The 22,104-nt window shown below is 34.7% G+C and overlaps 1 protein-coding gene across 8 annotated transcripts; it reads left to right on the top strand.

Annotated features, from left to right (window-relative positions):
• The first annotated feature begins 1,343 nt into the window (after positions 1–1,343).
• Positions 1,344–22,027, top strand: LOC106137685 (sex determination protein fruitless). 8 transcript variants are annotated; one of them, XM_013338569.2, is made up of 8 exons: positions 1,344–1,426; positions 2,676–2,827; positions 7,519–7,656; positions 7,748–7,849; positions 9,564–9,779; positions 10,298–10,504; positions 13,267–13,372; positions 17,029–20,533. In XM_013338569.2, the coding sequence occupies exons 2-8, from the start codon at positions 2,702–2,704 to the stop codon at positions 17,364–17,366; spliced, it is 1,233 nt and encodes a 410-aa protein (XP_013194023.1). In that variant the 5' UTR covers positions 1,344–1,426; positions 2,676–2,701; the 3' UTR covers positions 17,367–20,533. The 8 variants fall into 8 exon arrangements, with proteins under 8 accessions (XP_013194023.1, XP_013194027.1, XP_013194021.1 ...); XM_013338573.2 differs by lacking the exons at positions 1,344–1,426; positions 17,029–20,533 and adding exons at positions 1,709–1,857; positions 20,546–22,027; XM_013338567.2 differs by lacking the exon at positions 1,344–1,426 and adding an exon at positions 1,709–1,857 and having other exon boundaries at positions 17,029–20,532.
• Positions 22,028–22,104: the final 77 nt, after the last annotated feature.

Genomic DNA, 22,104 nt, shown 5'->3' on the forward strand with positions numbered 1-22,104 from the left:
ATATTCTACTTCTATGATTTCATTGTCTTGTGTGTGTAAGCCCATAGGTAGAAGTACTAACTTTGCTTTTTCTAAATCATAGATGGTAAGTAGTTGGACTTGTCTGTAGTCAACGGTCGGATTGCGGCGCGTCAGTTACTATCTCTCGCTACTTTAGACGTATACGAACAACTATGTCAATGCACCTAATGTTCTCAATATTTGATGATGAATCAAGGCCAAAATTGTAGATATATTGTTGAGTTCACCGCCCTGTTCTTTGTCTTTATTAGGCCAATCGCACTAGGCTCTGGAATTGAGCTAGCCAATTGTCTACACAACGTGCCTAATAAAATAAACTACCTATAGGTAGCATTTCAAGATATTTTTCTGGAATGCCTATAGATGGAATAAATTAGATTACTTTACTACATTTTAAAACTAGCTACCTATCTTCTTAACTTTGTAAGGTACCTACATTAACATATGGTTAATTTCCCCGAATCAAATTTTTTGCGTGTGCAATTTGACCTTTTCAAACTCCTGTAATCATAAGTTTTTGTGCAATAAGCAAAATAATTTAGCTTTTATGTCCAAATCCTTTAAGATATTAATAAAAAATTATATGGAGAATCTAGAAATGTCCAACAATGATGTCGTCTGGGTACATTTATTAGTAAATTAATAAATAAACAAAAGCCATAAGAAATTGAGATTTTTAGAATTTCTGTCTATCTGTAAGTAGAACATAAGTTTTTATACCTACAATATCACGCGAAATTCTTTGCTTAGATTTAAGTCCGGTTTTCTCAGGTGGGTTTAACTTGGTCCTTAGAAAAATGTATATGCCTCAGATTATGATAGGGCCAAATTGAAAACATATCTATTAGACCTAACAACGCTAAAATAAGGCAAATTATCTATTTTATATGTGTTACTTTAGAAGATAAAAAAAGAAAATTGGGCTGATATCGCTGACAAATGGAACCAAGGAAAGTTATGAATGACCCGACACACACGCCAGTCTTTCACAGCTAGTCTTCGTTATTGCGTATCATATAAACTAAAAACTCTCGATAATAATACTGATATGTGAGATTGTTCCGCTATAAGCATCGGACATACCTACATCAACATCAAAAATAACAGCAACCCAGGGTCATCGTCCTTAGACTAATGTGTACTAGTTAGCCTAAATAAATCTACTTTGCCTTAGATACTTTTTTCGTTATTGTGGCGCCATCTACAAAGGGTTACTGTGACAAAAAAGTTCATCTATTTTAGTTCTTGATAAACTAACAGATGGCGACACGTATTTGTTATGATTGTGTGAGTGAGTGCAATATGCAAAAATGATAACAGTTCATTTTCAAGGCCAATGTTTTAGAGGAAGTCACTTATTTTGAAATATACAATAAATTAAAGTAAATTTATTTATGTCAGATATGTACGTATTTTAACTCATATTAATATATTTTAAGAAAACTACAATGACGGAAATGTTTATTTCCGCAAAATAACCTCAAATTGTTATCTACAACCCGCGTATTGATAACTATATTTTAACGTTTTTAAGGATGAAATGTCAAAATAACTTTGAGAATAGGCTTTTGTTTATGTAGAATAACTATATTAAACGTTAATTATTAAATAATTTATCGTATTATTTTGAAATTTACTTCGTCACTTTAAAATTTTAAATTTACCGCCGTCTATAGAAACGTGTGAAGTTCGCGTTGCGAATACTGCCCGAATTATGATGTGAAAGATATTCCGAAGGCCGTGAGTGAACACGGAAATCGAGATGTGTGTGTGGTCAAAAAGACAGTGCAAGGTAGGGGTCGGGTGGCGTTTGTGATGGCAAAATTTTTGCAAATGGTGAGTTAGGAAATTTTGGTTGTTGTGTTTCACTCAGTCAATTTTGATTTGTGTAAGTGATGTATTTGTGTGTTTGGACAATTTATTAGTGTTGATTGTTAATAAAATTCATGGTTTCTGTGATACGGGATCGGCAAATGGCGCTACGAATAGCCAAAGTTGACACAACTACGCGTTTAGATGCCCTGTTCATCTAAAATTGCAAATTTGGAAACACCCAGCGTGATCTGTGATAACAACAAATAGTGGTGCATCCTCAAATTCCTGGTGTTACGCGTGTGGACATAGCAACTGGGACATCCAGCTTGGCGATTATAACGGTGTCAGCATGTTGCGATTTTTTTGGCGAGCGGTACTACTTTTTTAAACTCGTTTATAGAGGCGGCTAGAGGTTTCCGCGTCCCGTAGGGTCGGTGGCCCCGCGATTCGTCTTCTGGATTTAAATTACATAATGTATGGGTCTTGTTTGGAACATGCAACAAGTAGATATGTGTCGGCGGGCTAACTGTCAATGTGGAGTACAGTAAGCTCAATGCCCGCGGCCCCCATTAATTCGAGCCGCTGATGTCACTTAACTCTCCGCTCTCCTATCTAGGCCCTATGGCCGCCAATTTTTTTGCAATCGGTATCTTAATGTAAATTTGATAACCGACGCTCAACTCTAATTACCGGCTGTTAAAATACTGGTGATGCAACTCTTAGTTTGTTTTCTGAACTCATCCTTCATCAGATAAATAATTCAACAAAATAAAATTCAAAATGTTCTTATTTTTTGCTTTTTCTTAGGTTATGTATGTAATAAATGATGCTATTTGCAGCACGGTCACTGACATTAGCACCTACAATGGACCAGCAATTCTGCTTGCGCTGGAACAACCACCCGAACAACCTGACTGATGTACTTGCAAGCCTGCTGCAGAGAGAGGCCCTCTGTGATGTCACTCTGGCCTGTGATGGTGAGACCGTCAAGGTATGTTTTGTTTAATATTATCATTTATACAAGTACTGCTATTTTTACTGAAGAACTTTTGTCAAAAGAACCTTCAATCCTATAATTTTGCTATTTTTAAATTTTACCTTTAGATACATATTTGCCCACTGTGTCATAATCTGCAATTTATTGTTATTATACTACAAAGTGCATTCAATAGTAAACAAACTTGAGTAATTGTAATGAAATGCTACAAAAGATTATGTCATTCAAATGCTCTCATTCATAACAGTAATAATACAATATGATTTTGCAAGAAATGTATGATAACAAGATGTCATTGGTAAAAGACTTTCATACAAAAAATCATTTTAGAGTTATGTTTGAGTTTCATGGCCTTATTAGGTAACATCACTAAATTGAGATTGTTTAATTTTATTTTTTATAATATCTTCTTATTCTTGTTGCTTGTTTAAAAATATTTATAGCTGAGTATGTTAATTTTTAATAGGATGAATGAAAATAAATGTGAGGTTCTGCAAAATGACAAAGGGCAAATGTCCAGCAGCAATCTAGGTATTTAGAGTTTTTCAGGGTGTATAAGGATTTTATCTATTTTTCAAATGGCTCTTGAGTTAAATATAAAGTTGTTCCCATATCTAGGTACCACACATACCCACTCATAATAATAATTATTCCTTTTGTCTGGGCTGATCCACTCTAAAATTTCTGAGTTCGTCAGTCCCTTAATTTAATTTTACCTTAATCAACGTAAAATTCAGTTGAGATAAAAATAAAAATTGCATAAGCAGTTGTACCACATTCCATACTTCACAGGTTTAAAGAACGAGTAATTCCTCTGATCTCCAAAATGTTAGTTTTCATCTTCATTGTTATTATTACTTTTGTCTGATCTGATCCACTTTGAAATATTTGCTATACCAATCTGTTCCCTTATTCATGGACGGCAGGGGATCAGAGTAAAATCTTGTCTTTTCATTATTTAAATGTATGTGTATGTAGTATGGAAGTACAGCCATGGAAGTAATGCCCATTCTAAGTTTTTATAACATTGTTATGGGCAAATAACATCAAACCTACCTACCTGATCTTGTTAATATGGTAGAAAAATATATAAAATAACTACCTGTTGCCCGTGAGTTCATTCCGCGATAATCTCAATATATAAAAGCTGACCCTTAGAGGAATGGGGAGAGAAATTTATGTACCAGAGAAAACTTTCAAACCAACTTTGTATGTATCCTCATATCCTAACAAACTTTCGCATTTATAATATAAGTAGGATTAATCCACACTAACCATAAAGAGAAATAATTTATTTGTTTGTAACAAATAAACTCAAAAACTATTGAATTGATTTCCACGAAATTTGGCACAGATAAAGAATAAACCTTCAGGTACTTACATAGGTTATTTTTTTTTCTGAAATTCCCAACGGTAGGTAAGCCCCGCGCAAAAGTTAGTAAATAATATTTTGTGAAAATTTTTATATTAAGTTTGTTGAGAAGAATCCAGAGTTATACAGTTGACGTAGATTAGAGTTAATATTGTATACAAACATAGTATTGCTATAAAACTAGATTTTTCTGAAAGTCATTATCTAATGATCAGGCAATACATACCTATTTTTCTAAAAAAATACTGACGTATTGCATTATTTAATTTATGTATTATTGGGAAAAGATACTGGAGTCTTTTTGTAGGCATAAGAAGTAGTTAATTAAATTTCTTTTAATATATACATAAATACGGTCACTTGCGGAATAGACAGAGCCAACAGTCTTAAAAAGACTGAATGACTTACTTAAATGCTGATATTAGCTGTTTGGCTTAGTGAAAGAATTGAGATTCAATTAGTAGTAAAAAGTTGCTTGCCCATCGCTAAAAAGAAGAATCCCAAGTTTATAATACTATCCCTTATTCAGTTTTTTCGACGTCCATGGGAAAGAGAAGTGGTGGTCATATTTTTTTTTTTCTATTTATACCAGGAACCACACAGAGTTATTTTAAATCTACAAATTATTTTTATTTGAGACTATATCGACAATTCGACACAGATGTATCAATATAAAGCGCTCATAAGAATGTTACTTTGCATCCCATTAAGTCAAGGTAGGGCCTATAGTATTTTAAATATTTGCTAATTTCACAAGGTTAGTTTTAACATGTATAATTGTATATCCTAGAATATTAATATTCTCTTTTTGTTTTTACATTTAAAATTATAATCCCTAATCTACACCAATATCTTCAATGAATGCTAGGTATAAAACTAGGGAGGGATGTCTTCTAACCATTGTAGTAATTAAAAAATACGAAATTAAGCAGATAGCTTGTTTATCCATAAAAATACTAATAGAGAAATGTGTAATATCCCAAGTAATATTATAAATACGAAAGTAAGTTTGTTTGTTGTCTCTTGGCGCGTTATCTACTGAACCAGTCTTCTTGAAATTTGGCGTATATATAATTAAGTGTCTGGAGATTGACATAGGATAGTTAGTTTTTATCCCATTAAAACTATAGTTCCCGTGAAATTTGCAAAATACCTGTATGTTTTTGAAGCCGGCGCTAAATTCGCTCCTGTAAGTACCGCTATTTTTCGCGCGGGCGGAGCTGCGAGTAAAAGCTAATTTATATTTCCACAACAAATAATCCTCATCAACATCAACAAATAAAACTCATGGATAAGTCCTATTTTAATGCATTTTGATAGTCACAAGCAGGAACAGTGATTTGGAACTTTGGATGCATACATATCATCACGTCTATATCCCTTGCGGTGTAGACTGAGCCAACAGTCATGAAAAGACTAAAATGCCACGTTCAGCTGTTTGGCTTAATGATAGAATTGAGATTCAAATAGTTACAGGTTGCTAGCCCATCGCCTAAAAAAAGAATCCCAAGTTTATAAGCCAGTCCATTAGTCGCCTTTTACGACATCCATTTTTTTTCTATTGGTGCCGGGAACCATACGGCACTTTGGAACTTTGGATTTTATAAGAAATCCGAAAAGTTTGATAGGTGTATGTACTTGAACACTTAAGAACATAATAAATAAGTATCTCGCCCTTTCCTTTTATACCGCGCAAAAATACAGTTTTAATAAGGTCAATAACACTGTCCGCTAGCCACTTCCTTTAAGCCATTTAAATTCAACAATTATGAAAGTTAAAGTTTTTATGCAAATAAAATGCAATCTGTTTTGTATGTAGGTTGAAAGGAGTCTTCATAAGAGTTGCATATTTTTTTACTTTCTAAATTTGAATGTCACTTGTTTGGCAGGTTTTAGGGACTAGTTCCGTGTTCTCTCTGACTAGAAGTAGTATAGACAGCATACACGGCAAGGCGGTTTTATGTCTCTTTTGACCAGTTTGTATTGTTTCTTTCCAAAAATATGTTTTTGTCGAGGGTTAGACACTACTTTACGGATCTTATGTAAACTTTGTAAATCCTACAAGATTTCTGCAAACCTGTCATACCTTATTAATATCATAAAGAAAAACAATTTGTATTTTTGTTTGTAAAGAAAAACCGCAAAAGCTATTGAACCTATTTTGATAATATGTAGCACAGTAACAGACAAACCATTTATATTTTTCTGGAAGCGAAACTCCACGAAAGCTTAAGGTATTATATAGGTACTTTTTTGTATGTTCACATATGAGAACTATTACTTATAGAAGTAAGACCGGCTATGACCGTGATAGTACATAGGTAATCACTGATTTGCTGTTTTGTTTTAAATGATTGAACATTATACTTTCTGATCTGGTTTGTGCACGGCGATTGCATTATAGTACCGTCATTTAGCCTCTCCAATACTCGGTAACGGGAATCCTTCGCAGGCGGAATGCTTCAGCGCAGACGTTTATATATTTTATAGCATGCGCTGGCGCCACAGGCCGCTGCACCTACCCTACAAATGTTATTCTAAATCGTAAATTATTTTCAAACAAAAAAAGTTGATTGGAAAGCTGTTTAATTTGCTTGAAAGTTACTGCATATGTAAATCGTTAAGCAATAAATAATCTGGAATAAGATACCTATCTAGCAATTCAACCTACAGACGAAATTTTACGAGACCTAAGGAGAACAGTTGTGTACAGTTATAACGTTATTATTGATTTTATGTCTTCATCATATTTTATATCGCGCCCACATAGAGTGTTGGGTAAAGTATCATTCTCTTAAATGCATAATTGGCAAATCTCATTTGCAAATAGGCGCTGCCTAGAGTCTAATTTTAATAACAATAAGCCTGCCTAAATGGTAGTTATGCACTATTTCTAACATCATTGCAAAGACCTTCACAAATATAATGTGGTTTACAGTGTGAAGAGGTTAGGTACCTATTATCTTCTAAGTAAAAAAGACAACGTGACTAACTAAATGAATGATCTATTAATAATCGACTTCAAGAACTTCACAAAACAATTGCAAATGAGGCTTTAGTTTTATTAAAAGCAATAGCTACAAGTGCATCACAAATCCCAAGAAATCAGGCAAGCAGTCGACCGTAAATACTTGAAAAAATTTTTCATGGCATGTAAAGTAGCACTATATACATATCACGCCTCTTTCCGGGAGGGGTACGTATTGACCGACAACTTTTCACTTGCCATGATCCCTACATCATTTTATCACTAGGTATATCGAAATATATATCGAAAATCTATATTAATCAATCTTATTTTTTTTATTTTTAGGCACACCAGACAATATTGTCGGCCTGCTCACCATATTTTGAAAGTATATTCCTGCAAAACTCGCACCCACATCCAATAATATTCCTGAAAGATGTTCGGTACTCAGAGATGAAATCACTATTGGACTTCATGTATAAGGTAAATTAATATAGTTTAAAAAAATGCAAAAGATATACTGTTTTTTTATTGTGTGCCCATTAATTAATAATTATATATTTTTTTATTACAGGGTGAAGTAAATGTTGGCCAAAATATGCTACCTATGTTCCTAAAAACTGCTGAAAGTCTACAAGTTAGAGGTTTGACAGAAAACAATACATTGAATCCTAAGGTAAATATTTAATGCACAAGTTTTTTGTACATACATATGGTCACGTCTATATCCCTTGCGAGGTAGACAGAGCCAACAGTCTTAAAAAGACTGAATGGCCACGTGCAGCTATTTGGCTTAATGATATAATTGAGATTCAAATAGTGACAGGTTGCTAGCCCATCGCCTAAAAAAGAATCCAAAGTTTGTAAGCCTATCCCTTAGTCGCCTTTTACGACATCCATGGGAAAGAGATGGAGTGGTCCTATTCTTTTTTGTATTGGTGCCGAGAACCACACGGCACAAGTTTTTTGTAATAACATTTAAAAACGTATGTAGATAAATGTCTAATGTTAACATATTAATAATACCTATCCGTATTATTGTTAAAATTGTACATATACATAAAAAATATTTTCATCATTAACATTAGGCTAATTAGACAAATTCGTAGCTTGTATAATTTCACTCAGTGGCACCAACAAAATGGATGAGTTTATTATTGAGAAGGTAACCATTCAGTCTTCGTATTTGCAAAAGAAGACCCTACCTTACCTCCTTGACGTTCTTGAATTTAAGACCCGGTATCGAGGAGAAATAATAATAATTCAGCTGGCACATCTTTTTCTCTCAGTTTCAGACTGAAATGAGTAAATGACCTTACAAGGGCAATAATATAAGTTTATATTGCTAAAAGGTACAAGCCAATTAAGTTAATGAAACAAATGCGTCGTGCGTGTCATTATCTTAATGTGTAATATTAAAGATTAGATATCACGCCCAATTCATAACAATAATTAAAATATTCAGAAATATAACGATCAACGAATAATCGTCTGTCATCATCAATTTTATGAAAAGAAGAAATTCAAAATTTTTAATATTATAACCAAAGACCTTGAAGTTTGGCATCTGTAACTGAGTGAACCATGCATATTTATTGTACATATTTTTATGGCAAAGTTACTAAGGAAGTAACTATTTAGGTCTTGCATTGTAGTTACTTAACTTTTGAATATACTTATATTGTCTTATAGATTAAATTTGGCTAATGTTTTTTTGAATTGTGGAAACTACAATTATCTAGACCTGTAATAGACTTATAGTTAATTCTATAGTATTCTATTCCCGGGCAAGTATGTGCGTGGCAGTCCACTCTTCTGCCACTCGACGCTATACTTACATAAAACAGGCAGAAGGACCAAAAACGTTTTCTTTTTTAAGCAGAGCCATAAGTAGGTAATTACACGTTGTGTTATTTATTTCTTTTCAGTTGTTTTAGTTCTAAATAAAATACGTTTATGTAATTCGCATTCAACTCTACTAAAAAGTTTTGAAACAGTACTTGAAGTAAATTTTCCAAATCCGTTGTGTAGTTTCGAAGTTATTACGTACCAGAAGACAGACAAAAAAATAGTATGATTTTATTAGTACTCTTCTTTAATCGTCCCTAATCTTTTTTTACATAACGTTTCTAGTTATACAATATATTTAGTCAAATTAAGTGTTATCTTCTCCAATCATTATCTTCCTCCTGGGGTCAGTGGAATAGTTCGGTTACATCCTCACCTCTCTGGACAGCATTCCGGGATGCGCCTGTATCAGTAAATTACATTTTTACACAAAGTGGGAGCCACTTTAGGCCTTGGTTAAACCTCCGCAACATTTGCAGGGGAATCTTAACCCGTATAAAATTTTCAGTAAACATAACAGTGTTGCATTTTCTAAATTTTAGACAGAAGACCGCTCAACGCCATCAGTGAGCGCGGAGAACCTATCATCTCGCGGGGAATTCGCGACTCCTCCCGCGGCGCACTGCGCGCCCGCCCTCACGCCGCTGCCCGCCGCGCCCGTACCGCCGGCTCATCCGCATGCGCCATTAGAGAAACGACGCAGAAAGAACTCTGCAGTGCCCAGGGAAGAAGTGGAACACTCCTATAGGCATTATGAGGTATTCCATGCCAATTATGCCGTATCCGTACCGCCCCTCTCATCGCACGCGCCGCTTGAGAAACGACGCAGAGTGGACACTATTATGGAGTATTAGCTACGTATAATTCGCGCTATTAACTAATACTTACTTATACCTTTAGTATATTGCACACAATTTGTAAACAAAAATATCCAATGGAACTACTAACATACCTTCAAAATGCCTTAAAATTTAAGCGTTTTCGTAATATAATATCGGATTGATTTTTGATGTTTTTACTGACATTCGCTTAGGACACGGATGAAAAACAATTTTTGTGTACTAGGTTAAGTGTGAACATGCCATTCAAACAGGCTCAATGTGACTGTCAAATACACATTTAGCTGTAGATGTGAAAGAAATTTAATTTAAATGACGAGTTTCAGATCCGACAAATCGCCAGTATATACATCCCCGGTTTGATCAGGGTCGTCTAGGCCTTAACTCTAGTACATTATGAAGTATATTCAAATATGTTATTGTATTGCAATTCACAGACGCACCTAAAATCCGTGAAAAGCGGTTCAACGGGCTCCGGTTCGGAGCCGTCCACTCCCCCTCCCGCGCACGCGGCGGCGCGCGTCCCCCCGCGCTCGCCGCACACGCCGCTCGTCAAGCAGGAGCCGGAGCCCTACCACGGGCCGCCGCCGCCGCACGCGCCGATACAACACCCGCCTACCCACTTCGAGCAGACGCATCTTACGGTCAGTTATATTTCATAGCTAAACGCGAATTGGTTCTTTCTTGTGGTTTACAGCATGTCTGACTCAAAAGTAGATTCGGAATATGGCTAGAAATGCCATATTATTGTACTTGAACACGAATTATGTTTAGTATTGCATCGCACGCAGTTTTAAAGTAGTCATGTCACAGAATTGTGGTGCAATATGAAAACGTTATGTTTCTATAACATTTGTTTCAACGTCACAATTTCGAACTCTATGGGTGCAACAGTGTCAAATCTTAAGTTTGGTTAATTGTCCAAATTAACTCTCCAGAAGGATGTGTGGTTTGTCCGTTTATTATCCTAAGATTTTTCATGTGTCTTCATCATTTCACTTTGCGTTTTGATTAATCGCGCAATATTAAGTTATTGAGTGTATCTTATTGCGAATTGTCTGTATATTGTGTACCGACATAAATCTAGTGCCTCCTCTTTCATACATACATACATAAAATCACGCCTCTTTCCTTTTTCATATTAGCTCTAAAATTTTGCAAATGCAATCATTTAGTTATTCTGAATTTAAACATGCTTGTATTTTAATTTTTGTATTGTATTTATATTAATCAATAGGTTTTTTTAAGATTGTGTCTCGTAACTTAAGTTATAAGGACGATCTTTTTCTTCTGTTACTTAATTTTTCTTGCTTTCGCTTTATTTTTCACATTGCCGTGTTTTATACGGCCGGTGTTAAAACAGAAAGGAATGGATCTGCCTCAACTTTATGTTCTATTTGGAATTTGGAATAAATATAAAATCAGAATTTTGAAGTTAAGCAGATCCTTTCCTTATCTGTTGGCAGACCTCTGATCCTGTAATGGGCTTGAAAAGGACCGTAGAGAGGTCGGTATCCCCTCCTTTGGATCTGAGGCCGGAAAGACCGAGCAGTGGCATTCTCGCTTCGATCCTGGCATCCCCGCTACTACACAGCGCCAACCAACCATCGCCCGCCAAACAGAACCCCGCTAGTACCAGAAGGTCTGGACGATTCCGCACCAACTGGCTCAGTCTTTATCCGTGGCTCCAGTACGATAAAGATCTAAACATCATGTACTGCACCTACTGCAGGAAGTGGTCGCACGAGCTAACTTCCAACAGAACATCCTTCATAGAGGGAAATGCTAATTTTAGACTCGAAATTGTCAATCATCACGACAAGTGCAAGGCCCACAAGTTTTCCCACGATCGTGAACAATCACAGTGCTCAGAAGTGAGACCAGACAAAGTGACTGGGTTGTGATAGTGATAATATGACAAATCCTACTTAGTTAATTTATGTACTTACCGGCTTCCTTATTTAAGTAAAGTGATAATCATCATCCTGAGAAGAAAGCAGTGATATGTGTTACATAATATGTATTTTAATTAGTAGCTAGTAAAACTGGCATGTAAATAAACTGTCTTGTAAAATAATGTTTAGGTTTTTGGATGAAAAAATTTTATGTTGCTGAAAACTAATACAAAGTTTATAGTATTATTCTTATTTTACAAATAAATTAAAATTGAAACTCTATATACTATTATATAGAGTTTCAATTTTAATTTATTATAATACTATGGATTAAAGCAAAAATTTTATCAAAATTAAAAATCAAATTCAGTATTTCTATCTCGTGCATTTATGCATTAAACTTAAGTTTATTATATGAAGTCACATGACTTGAATACACCATTTAATCCCATGGTCACCAGCTGAAGTCAATAATAATAGTCATGGTTAAAGTCAATATATTGCTTTTTTTAATTAATGATAATTTTATAACAATCAAGCTTCAAAAATAAGTGATTAGCATTTCCTCACAAAATTTTCTGCCGGAAAAATTGTTTGTTTGTAAATTTTGAAAACAGCATTCCATGGTATACACGCTTCCTCTAGGGTTATTTTTTATATTCTTCACTTATTTTTCACTGTTTTTCTACTTCTACCTCCTTTTATATTTATTTTTATTCTTATCTGTTATAAGTCCTACTTCCTCATACTGTAACTTTATAATATATGATATTAGAAATTAAGAAACAGATTTAATGGTATATTGCGAAATTTATTTTTGAAATGTGTTTCAAGCATTTTGACCTATTATTATATTGTTTCTGTGATATTCTATAATAAGAAACATCAGACCTCAGATTTAAGCGACAGGTGCCATATTGTATACTGACATTAAAAATTATATAAACTTATAAAATACCATAGAATTTTTAATGTAAAATACATATTAATAAACCACTGATTTACATGACTTAATAAAGTATTTTGTTTAGTGAGCCTCTTTCTATATTGGAATCACGAAATATTACCATTTGACCGTCATAAAAAAATTAAGGCGTCTATCGAAAAGGTAACGTCACTTTAAGGTGTCCAAATAAAAACACACAAGCAAAAATGTTTTTAGGGAATCCGTTTCCCAAACCTATGATTGAAGTATTCTCATCGTTTTAGGCGAGTAGGTTTGTTATTCGTAAAAAAATTAACCAAATAAAACAAATGCATCCCACGCGCAATCCGCACTAGGTGAGCTTTCTAACACAGATGTGTGTGTGACATAGCCAGAAGGGAAAATGCAGAACGCGCCAGACGGGTCGTTTTAGAACGCGCGAGTTAAGAAAAATTTTGATGGTTTGGACATATTTTTAAACCATAAACCACTCTGCCTTATCTAACACCATGGTATCAATAGATCAGAAAAATTATGTCTGATGAATAAAATACACAAATTTAAAAGTTTACAAACTAACTTTCAGGGTATGGAGATGGCATCGATGTTGACCCAGCACCCACTCGGCAACGAATGCAATGAAAACGAGCCAATGCTACAACCTCCCCCAGACCCCAATGACACAATAGATGGTAAGTCAGTGAACAATGTATTTCTGACGATTGTAAAAAATAAATCTGTTTAAGACTAGAGTTAAACATCCATATATTTTTGACTATAATATTTGAGACTTAATTTTACGGTCGTCTTTTATGAACTAGAGTTTTTGCCATGGTTTTTGTTTTTATAATGTAGTATTGAAAAGAAAAAAGAAGGCATTTCCTTCTCATTCAGATCATTTGAATATCTGACAATTTTACCTAATTCTAAGAAGCAAGATCACCATTTTATCATACTGTTTCTTGCAAATTATTCTCACTCGGTAATAAGTTATGGAAACATCAATTAAAATTTAAATTACAATGGCACAGACTTTATATAAATTCGTTTGTTGGTGTTTTACATTTATTTCTAAAAGGAGAGAGACAATTTTTGTAAATACTATTATTTAAATCGAATTATTTTAATACAAAAATATTCATACGAAAATTTCTTATCTCCTTTGTATAATTTATTTTGCATTTTCTATGATGACTAACAATCACTAACTGAATTATCAAAATATGGGATAATGTACATATAAAATTGGTAGACGTTTGACGCATGTGTAGAATCCAAATAAAAGCATGACTTAATTCGCTTATTTCCACTGAAACGCGATATTTTTTTCACAAGTGCTTTTCTTGCTATGCTTTTGTAGAAAATTTCTTTTATTACATTTTTGTTTTGAAGAAATCGGTGTCTCAGGTTCATTCTAACAGTGATTTGGCGCCCCCCGAGGGTCATAGGTCGTGCATTATGTAATATATTCGAATAATGTTGTCATGAATAATAGGGTCTTAGAGTTAATTAATTATTCATGTGTCTTTAATTATATAAAACAATATTATAATTCCAATAAAAAACTTGCATGGTGTGTCGGTCGTCGGAATAATGGGAAATCAGTTTGTGAAGGATGCGTGCCTCCCGTGCTAGATGGAGTGAATACAAATGCATGTCAATTGTGTATCAGAAATGAACAATTGCGTATATTACAGGTGAATATAATGGCGATGATGAAAATGTAAAACCAGTGGCCTCCCTCATGCACAAATTAATTGATGTAGACAGAATAATAAAGTCCTTTAAAACAGGTTTGAACCAAAGACCGCACAGTGCGCCAGAGTCGTGTAACATTTGTGGCAAACATGTGAACAATCTTAAGAAACACATGAAGTCCCACAACCCAGAGCAGCACAAGTGCCCTCTGTGTCCAATCATTTTGACACGCGCCGACAATCTCAAAAGACATTTGAGAATGAAACATTGCTCCGTTTTAAAGTCTAGCAATTTTAGTAATATTCAAACAAAATGTTGATTGGCTATTTAGGATCTTTTGTTAGTAGGTTTCAATTATTTCAAACCATAATGGTATCAGATAACCGAAGGTGCACCAAAAATACGCTTAGTTTAATCATTTAAATTACTAACATCTTTACACGATACCTAACACAAGTGCGCTTAACTGTTATTCCTAACAATTACCAATTTGTAACTAGTTATTAAGGTGTGGTGTGACTTATTTACTTTTTCTAATTTACATTTTAATACTATTAAATACTCATATTATTACGAATTGTAAAGGCGAAAATCTGTAAAATAGATCTTTAGTTTAAGTGACGAAAACACCTAAAATGTCCAAAGATGTTTGAATAAGTGATTTAGATTTTCGCTTTTTCGCTGTTGCCTTATATTTTGTCAATATTGATATTTGTATAAAGTGCTTACATTTTAACAATGTAAACGATTATGTGTTCTTAATGAAATGCGGTATACAAATAGAATTACAACACATAACTTCAAATCATGGTTTTATTTAACTGCTATCAAAATAATTTCATGTTAATTATTGGATGTCTACCAAATAATTATTTTAAGTAGCAGTGCATGCTTCCTGTAAAATTTTGAAACGGCAGTATTTTTTCCATGTGATGTTTTAGATTTATATGTAGGTTTTTTAGGTATTTTAAATTACATTCCTTAATTTTATTAACTCAAAGCATAAATCATGATAAATAAAACAATATACAACAATTCTAATAAATAAATAGGCGACCAATACAGGAAGAGTTTCTCCATCTGCTCTTACCAGCGGTCGATTTGTTTGGTCGAAGTACTGGCACCCTTTTGTGGAGGATGTTCGTTTTGAGGAGCGTTTCGTTCTATTCTTTAAAGGGATTATGTGTCCTTTTGAAGAGCGTTCCTTTCTGTTCCTTGAAAGGGACGCTTGCTTCAGAGGGGTTAAGTGCTTAGGTAGTTTGTAGGTTTAGCTTTTTGACATAACCTAAATTTAATTTATTGGAATGTAAAATGACGTGATAAAGTCCTGAAATTTTGAATTTAACTAAAATCTGAGCTTATTTGTCATAAAAAAAGTTTCACAGCTTTCTTAAGAACATCATAGTGTTGTAATTTTGTACTGACATAATGATCTCTTATTTGTTCCTCGTAGATGTATTAATACAACGACATATTGTGTCAAGAACTGATTTTGCATTTGTAATGTAGGAACACTTTTAATTTTTATTTATTCTTTTTTTTAATTTCGTAATGAGTTCATTTACAATAAATTTGTTTGTAAGACTTTCGTTACTGTGTGTTTGTTGCAAATATATTCCTTTATTTATACCACTTTTTTTTTCATTTTCATCCTCTTCCATGCTTTCTCTATATATCTATATGGCAAACCTATCTCACTCTACAATCGCCTAGTCTTGGTGACAGTCAATAACAAAACGTCATTCTAAATTAACAGACTAAACACACACCATTTCTTCAATATCATTGATTCATTTATGCATGAATCTATCATATTTTCTTTAGTTTATTAAATAAATTATTTCTTTTTCATTTTATAACTTCAACTTTTAACTTATACTTTTTAACGCTTTTAAGATATAGTGCTAGGAAAAGCAGTATTAGTACAGCCATAATAACCATTATAAAGCTTTCGATAGTGCTAAATAAAAATAATACTTATTTGCAAAATAAATCTAATAATAAGTACGTTCGCGCGGCCGATCTTTTATATTCTGTTGAAACTCTTGCGGGGGAACCCCTTTCAAAACTGCAAATATAATATGAGCAGTTCAGGCAAATACAATCTCCTTTGGTTTTATTTGGCTGTCTACCAATCATTCCAGTTTTTTTTTTATAAATAATACATAAAGTGTAGGATTTTGCCAGGATTCTGTATATTTTATACAAACTTTGGAATACTTATCAAAAATCAGTTTCAGAGTAGGCTATTATAAATTTGATGTATTTTTTTTAAAAGAAAAAATAAAAAACAAATATTAAGAACACAGAAAATCAAAACTAAGAATTAATGTGCGGTATAGATAAATTATTTGTTAAATTAAGGGCTAATGAAAATTACGAAGTTAAGAGTTACACAGCGTCCACGTCCCGTCAGTACTAAATATCAGAATCTCTAAGATCAGCCGCACGTACTGTTTTGAAATTTTATTGTAAACTTAATCCGAACTAGCCAATGCTACAGAACCATATTTCTATCAGAAAATAAACTGCATAAATTTAACACCGATAAATATTTTGACAATTTGGGTGTAATGCAGTTTGTTTTGGCGGGTCTGGTACTGTGGCTTGAATCAGTACCACATGCAAACGATGGCAGGGAATTTGTCAGGGTACGGTGGCAGTGACCGCTCGCTGGTTGCAGGCTCGAAGGGCTGGCACATGCGGCTGACGTTCGAGCGGGTGGCGGGCGGCCTGAACCTGCACCGCTGCAAGCTGTGCGGCAAGGTGGTGACGCACATCCGCAACCACTACCACGTGCACTTCCCGGGCCGCTTCGAGTGCCCTCTGTGCCGCGCCACGTACACGCGCTCCGACAACCTGCGCACGCACTGCAAGTTCAAGCACCCCGCCTACAACCCCGACACGCGCAAGTTCGAGCCGCCGCCCGCGCCCGCGCCGCCGCACGCGCCGCTCTTCGCCAACCACCTGGACGCGGGCTTCGACTGATTGTCCATGTACTGGCTGGGCATGGACGCTCTGTGAGCGCCGCCGGCCAGACTCTCCTTGTTGATGTGTCAAAATTTTAACAGACCGTCTCGCGTCGGAACCGCTTCCTACTTAGGATTAAGCTGAAGTGCTATTACTTAACGGGCCTTCTCGTCGCCCGCCCGCTCGGGCGACTCGTTTAGTATTGTCTCGGTTGTGCGTTAAACTTGCCCCAGTGTGACCTTGTATAGATTCCACGTCAGGAATATAACTAATTATGTCGATGTTACTGAATTAATGACTCGAAGCGTATATAACTAGGTAAGCAAATTTTTCTATACCAATCGCTATACGGGAACGGGCAAAAGCAATAATATGATGTTAATTTTATTACCATATTATTTTTTATATTATATCGATAGGAATCTTAAGCTATTTAAGAAATATACATTATATTGAGTAGCGGTGCGACCGCGAAGTGATGCTGGCTATTTCGGTGGCACGACGGGTGTCCACACTTTCTTGTTATATTTATTCATTAGATAGGAAATTATGAGTTTCCTGTAGCCAATTGTATTTATGTTATTTATCATCGTACGGGTGGTGCGCGAACGACATCTAAGGAGGATACAGAGGACTGTCAGAGATTGTGATCTGTCGTTGGTCAACGACATATAAATAATGACTGAATCTCACTGTAGATGCATTTGTAACTCCATGAGGCCTTTGCAAGATGGATAAATTTAAGGTTTGTGATGTATTAAAGGATAGCGCCTAAGCAAACATACGAAAAGATTTTTATACTAGACTAGTTGATCTATTTACGGAGATTGTTTTTTTTATACTTAGATATATTCTATGTCTGATTTAATATACTTTTTATATTTATATAACTATATGATTTATTAGTGTTGTTTGTTTTTATTCAGCATAGTAACATTGATTTCGTTTATATTCAGTTGACGTTAGACGTATGGACATAAAATGTTAACATTTTTAATTATATTTCGTTGGTAGGTGTTTAGTTGCGGCGGGCGGAGTGTGGCACTGCCGCCCGCCGGGTGCTGGGGTCAAAGACCTCTTTCAATTACTATAAGATAGGATGGATCGTTTCGAGGTTGCGCATTTAGTAACTAATATTGGCATTCTACGATTGGGACTAACCTAGCGTTTATGTATGTATTTTTCAATTAAGATTTAAGATTGTTACATTTTTAGCTAAACACTTAGAGTGGTACGGTAACTGAAATGTGATAAAATGGAATGGTGCTAGAACCAAGAGTGTTAACACGCTACGATTCGACTCCTATTATAATATTATTAATGGTTTTAATGATTAGTTATTTTGCATTATAATGTAAGGCATCTAGCATCCAGTTGAGGTCGCATCAGTCTGGTCAAAGGGTAAATTACCAGGGATCGTTAAACTCCTAGAGATTACAGTATCACTCGAGATTTTACCTTCGTTTTTTCAAGAGATCTTCAATTTTACTAATAAATATAAAATAATAATAAGACCACGTTCGAATCTGATTGACTACCAAATATAAGAAAGTTCGCTGTCCGTTTGAAGTAACGGTATCCCCGTAGAACCTTGATCGTTTCCGAGAGCTAAGTTGTGGTGTTAGTGCTATTTAGAAGCTGTGAACAATTTCACATGTGCAATTTTTGAAAATAGTCATAACTCATAGATAGATTTTACAATTGTCTATTGAATATAGGGGCCCACCTGAAATAGGCACTAAGCTCCCTCGTCTCTATAATATTATTATAACATAAAATCACCAAACATATGTAATGTACTTCCACAAAGATTTTTATATTTACTTTAAGGATATCAAAGATTTTTATACCTACTGTTCAATATATTGGGGGCGCTTATTATTTGATAGCATTTCATACTCAGTGCAATATTACTAGTTGTTTAATTACGTAACCAAGCTAAAGGATATTTTAAAAGTAATATAATTAATGTCTTCGAAGAGAGTTAACTACCTATTTGTATTAACATATAAGTGAACTACTCCTAATTTCTTACTACCTAGTGACAGTTTGGGTTACGGTGATGTACAGGTTTTATAGCTGGTAATATTAATAATTAGCTTGTTTACCTCTGCCAATCGTAATAGTTATGTACTATTTAATAATTTATTATCGCGCAAGTGGAGTCTTGTTGACGTAGATCATAGCTATCCGGTACGGGTTCCAAGGCGCGTCGCCGCGTCAAACGCTTCATCTAATCATGAATGCATTTTTATATTACTATCACTCGAGACCAATTTTTAATATTGAATTTGCTATAGCAAATTGATTGATTAGTAACATAGAATATTATTTTAGATATTTTAGCTTAGGATACTTGATAGTGTCTGGCCAGAATATTTTGGAGTATCACATCGTTTGGCTCAGAAAATATCTACCTTTGATCTCTTTTCGGCTTTCAGGAAGTATGCAACTTAATTATTGTATGGTGACCACGTAATTGGACTTAATGAAAGCTAACTTTATGCCATATGGAATTTATACATAAGGTTAACGAATTACTAAATTTAGTCTTATGAAAATTGAGGTCTTGTGGACCTAGTCACTTATTTGGCCAATCTATTGAATATTCCAATTTATTGTATATTAAAATTTTACAATTTGTATCGCAAGGGATGTGATTTTATCATTTCGAATCAATGGAGTGCAGGATAAGCTCTGGTTATTTCAGGATAGCAATGGTCTAGATTTTATTTTGTTTCCTCTATATACATTAGCAAATTTGTTATAGTGTCGTATATCACAATAGTGTAATACTAATAGGGAGGGGGTGTCAAATCGCGTACCTATCAGCTGACTATTATTAGTCTTGTTATATTATTATTAAATGAAATTTTATGAACGATATGTTGTTTATGAATATTTTGTTTGATTTCTTGGTTTGATGCCTCCGTTAAAGTTTAATTTAATAATTTTGTTTTATGCAAGCAGTTAATGCAATTTTTTTCACATTGTTTGTTTGATGTTATGTAATGCAATTTTAACATGTTGCAAACTCCTGCATTTATCTGTTGTATTTATTACTAATTTTTACATTAAATTGTGGTATGTTACAATCCGTGTAGTTTCAGTTGTGCGCGTCACACGTCCCGCACCCACTCGCTGTAGTGTAGTCCCGACAGAGTCTAGCCCTAGCGTGAGCGCGGCGTCTGTTGCAGAGCGCGCGCAGCAGCCCGCGCCGCAGTTCTCGTACCACAGCATGTTCGTGGCGGCGGCCGAGAGCCTGACGCTGTGGCGCTGCAAGTCGTGCGGCAAGGAGGTGTCCAACCGCTGGCACCACTACCACTCGCACACGGCGCAGCGCTCGCCCTGCCCCTACTGCCCCGCCACCTACAGCCGCATCGACACGCTGCGCGCGCACCTGCGCCTCAAGCACTCGGCGCTGCTGCTCAAGCACTAGGCGGCCGCACGGCGCCGCTCGACCCCTACCTTGTTGACGATCGACGACTCGCACTCGAATTAGTATTAACGTTCTATTGTTACGTATACCTTGTTTTGTCGGTATATCGACGTGCATTTTTCGATAAGTAGTTCATATTTTACGCACGTTTTCGTGCATTATTATTGTTCTTTATGGTAAGTATCGTAGTTAACATAATTTGACTATGTTTCAACTAACAGGGTAAATTTTAATGGAAGGCAGGCTTCTCAGTAAAAATTTACCGGTGATATTGAATTATTACTTTAGTTGCCATAATACTTTAGGTTAGCTTTCGGTTATGAACCGATACGTTTAATTTTATTGCATTTAAATACTCAAACTGATTCGCCTGTACATAATAACATATGTATATCTAGTAAGTATTATTAATATCAGTGATGTAAGTTTTATTTGCATACGAAGTATACCTACGTGTATGAATGTTGTCTAAGTGTGAACTGCTATTTTATGAGTTAATTTATTTCTACTTATTTGACTGAAGTAGGTAGTTATGAGAATGTGAAGGAAAGACTGAAACGGTAACAACTTGTGATTGAAGTAAGCTGAAGAGAAGTGGTCTGATTGTAAATACTTAATTGTTGTAAATAAATGTTTAAAATTCTAGATAGGCATAATCCCGGGACTTGAAAGAACGTGTTCAAAATTTAAGTAAAAAAATAAAGCACGTTTGTAAGTGTAAGATCATTTTATCTATGTTTAAGAATTATTTCATCCCAAAATAATATTTTTGTATACGTATTGTATGCGATATATGCATTGTACCTATTGTTTAGGTACCTTAGCTTTTAATGGTCCAAATGTCATTCGATTAAATAATTATAGAGCATTTTAGTGTTTATATAGTCTGTGTTTAGACGGTCATAGTCATCATAATTAATAATTCGATTAATCTCATCAAGTTTCCGCCATAAGCCACAACTTTGTCGTTACAAAGCAAATTGAATTAATTAGGACACTGATCGATGTTACCCAGTCCCAATCCAAGAATGTAATTAAGACATATATAACGATATGCGTGTCGTCAATGACACCATTTATTTGCATAATATAATGCGTAGCCGTATGTAACTTATTCGGTTTCGATTCAGTTTGGTTCTTATCGTTTCAAAGCTTCTTTATAATTTCCATTCGTTTTAATTTCCACTATCTATAGTCACTTTTTCGAATTTGTATAACAATATGCTTACAGATTCTCTATAGTATTAAATAGTTGGTAATTTCGACAACAATGTAAATAAATTCATTATCAATTTATCACTAAATGAGAGTTTCCTT

The sequence above is a fragment of the Amyelois transitella genome, chromosome 10 (genome assembly GCF_032362555.1).
Source record: "Amyelois transitella isolate CPQ chromosome 10, ilAmyTran1.1, whole genome shotgun sequence".
NCBI lineage: Eukaryota > Metazoa > Arthropoda > Insecta > Lepidoptera > Pyralidae > Amyelois > Amyelois transitella.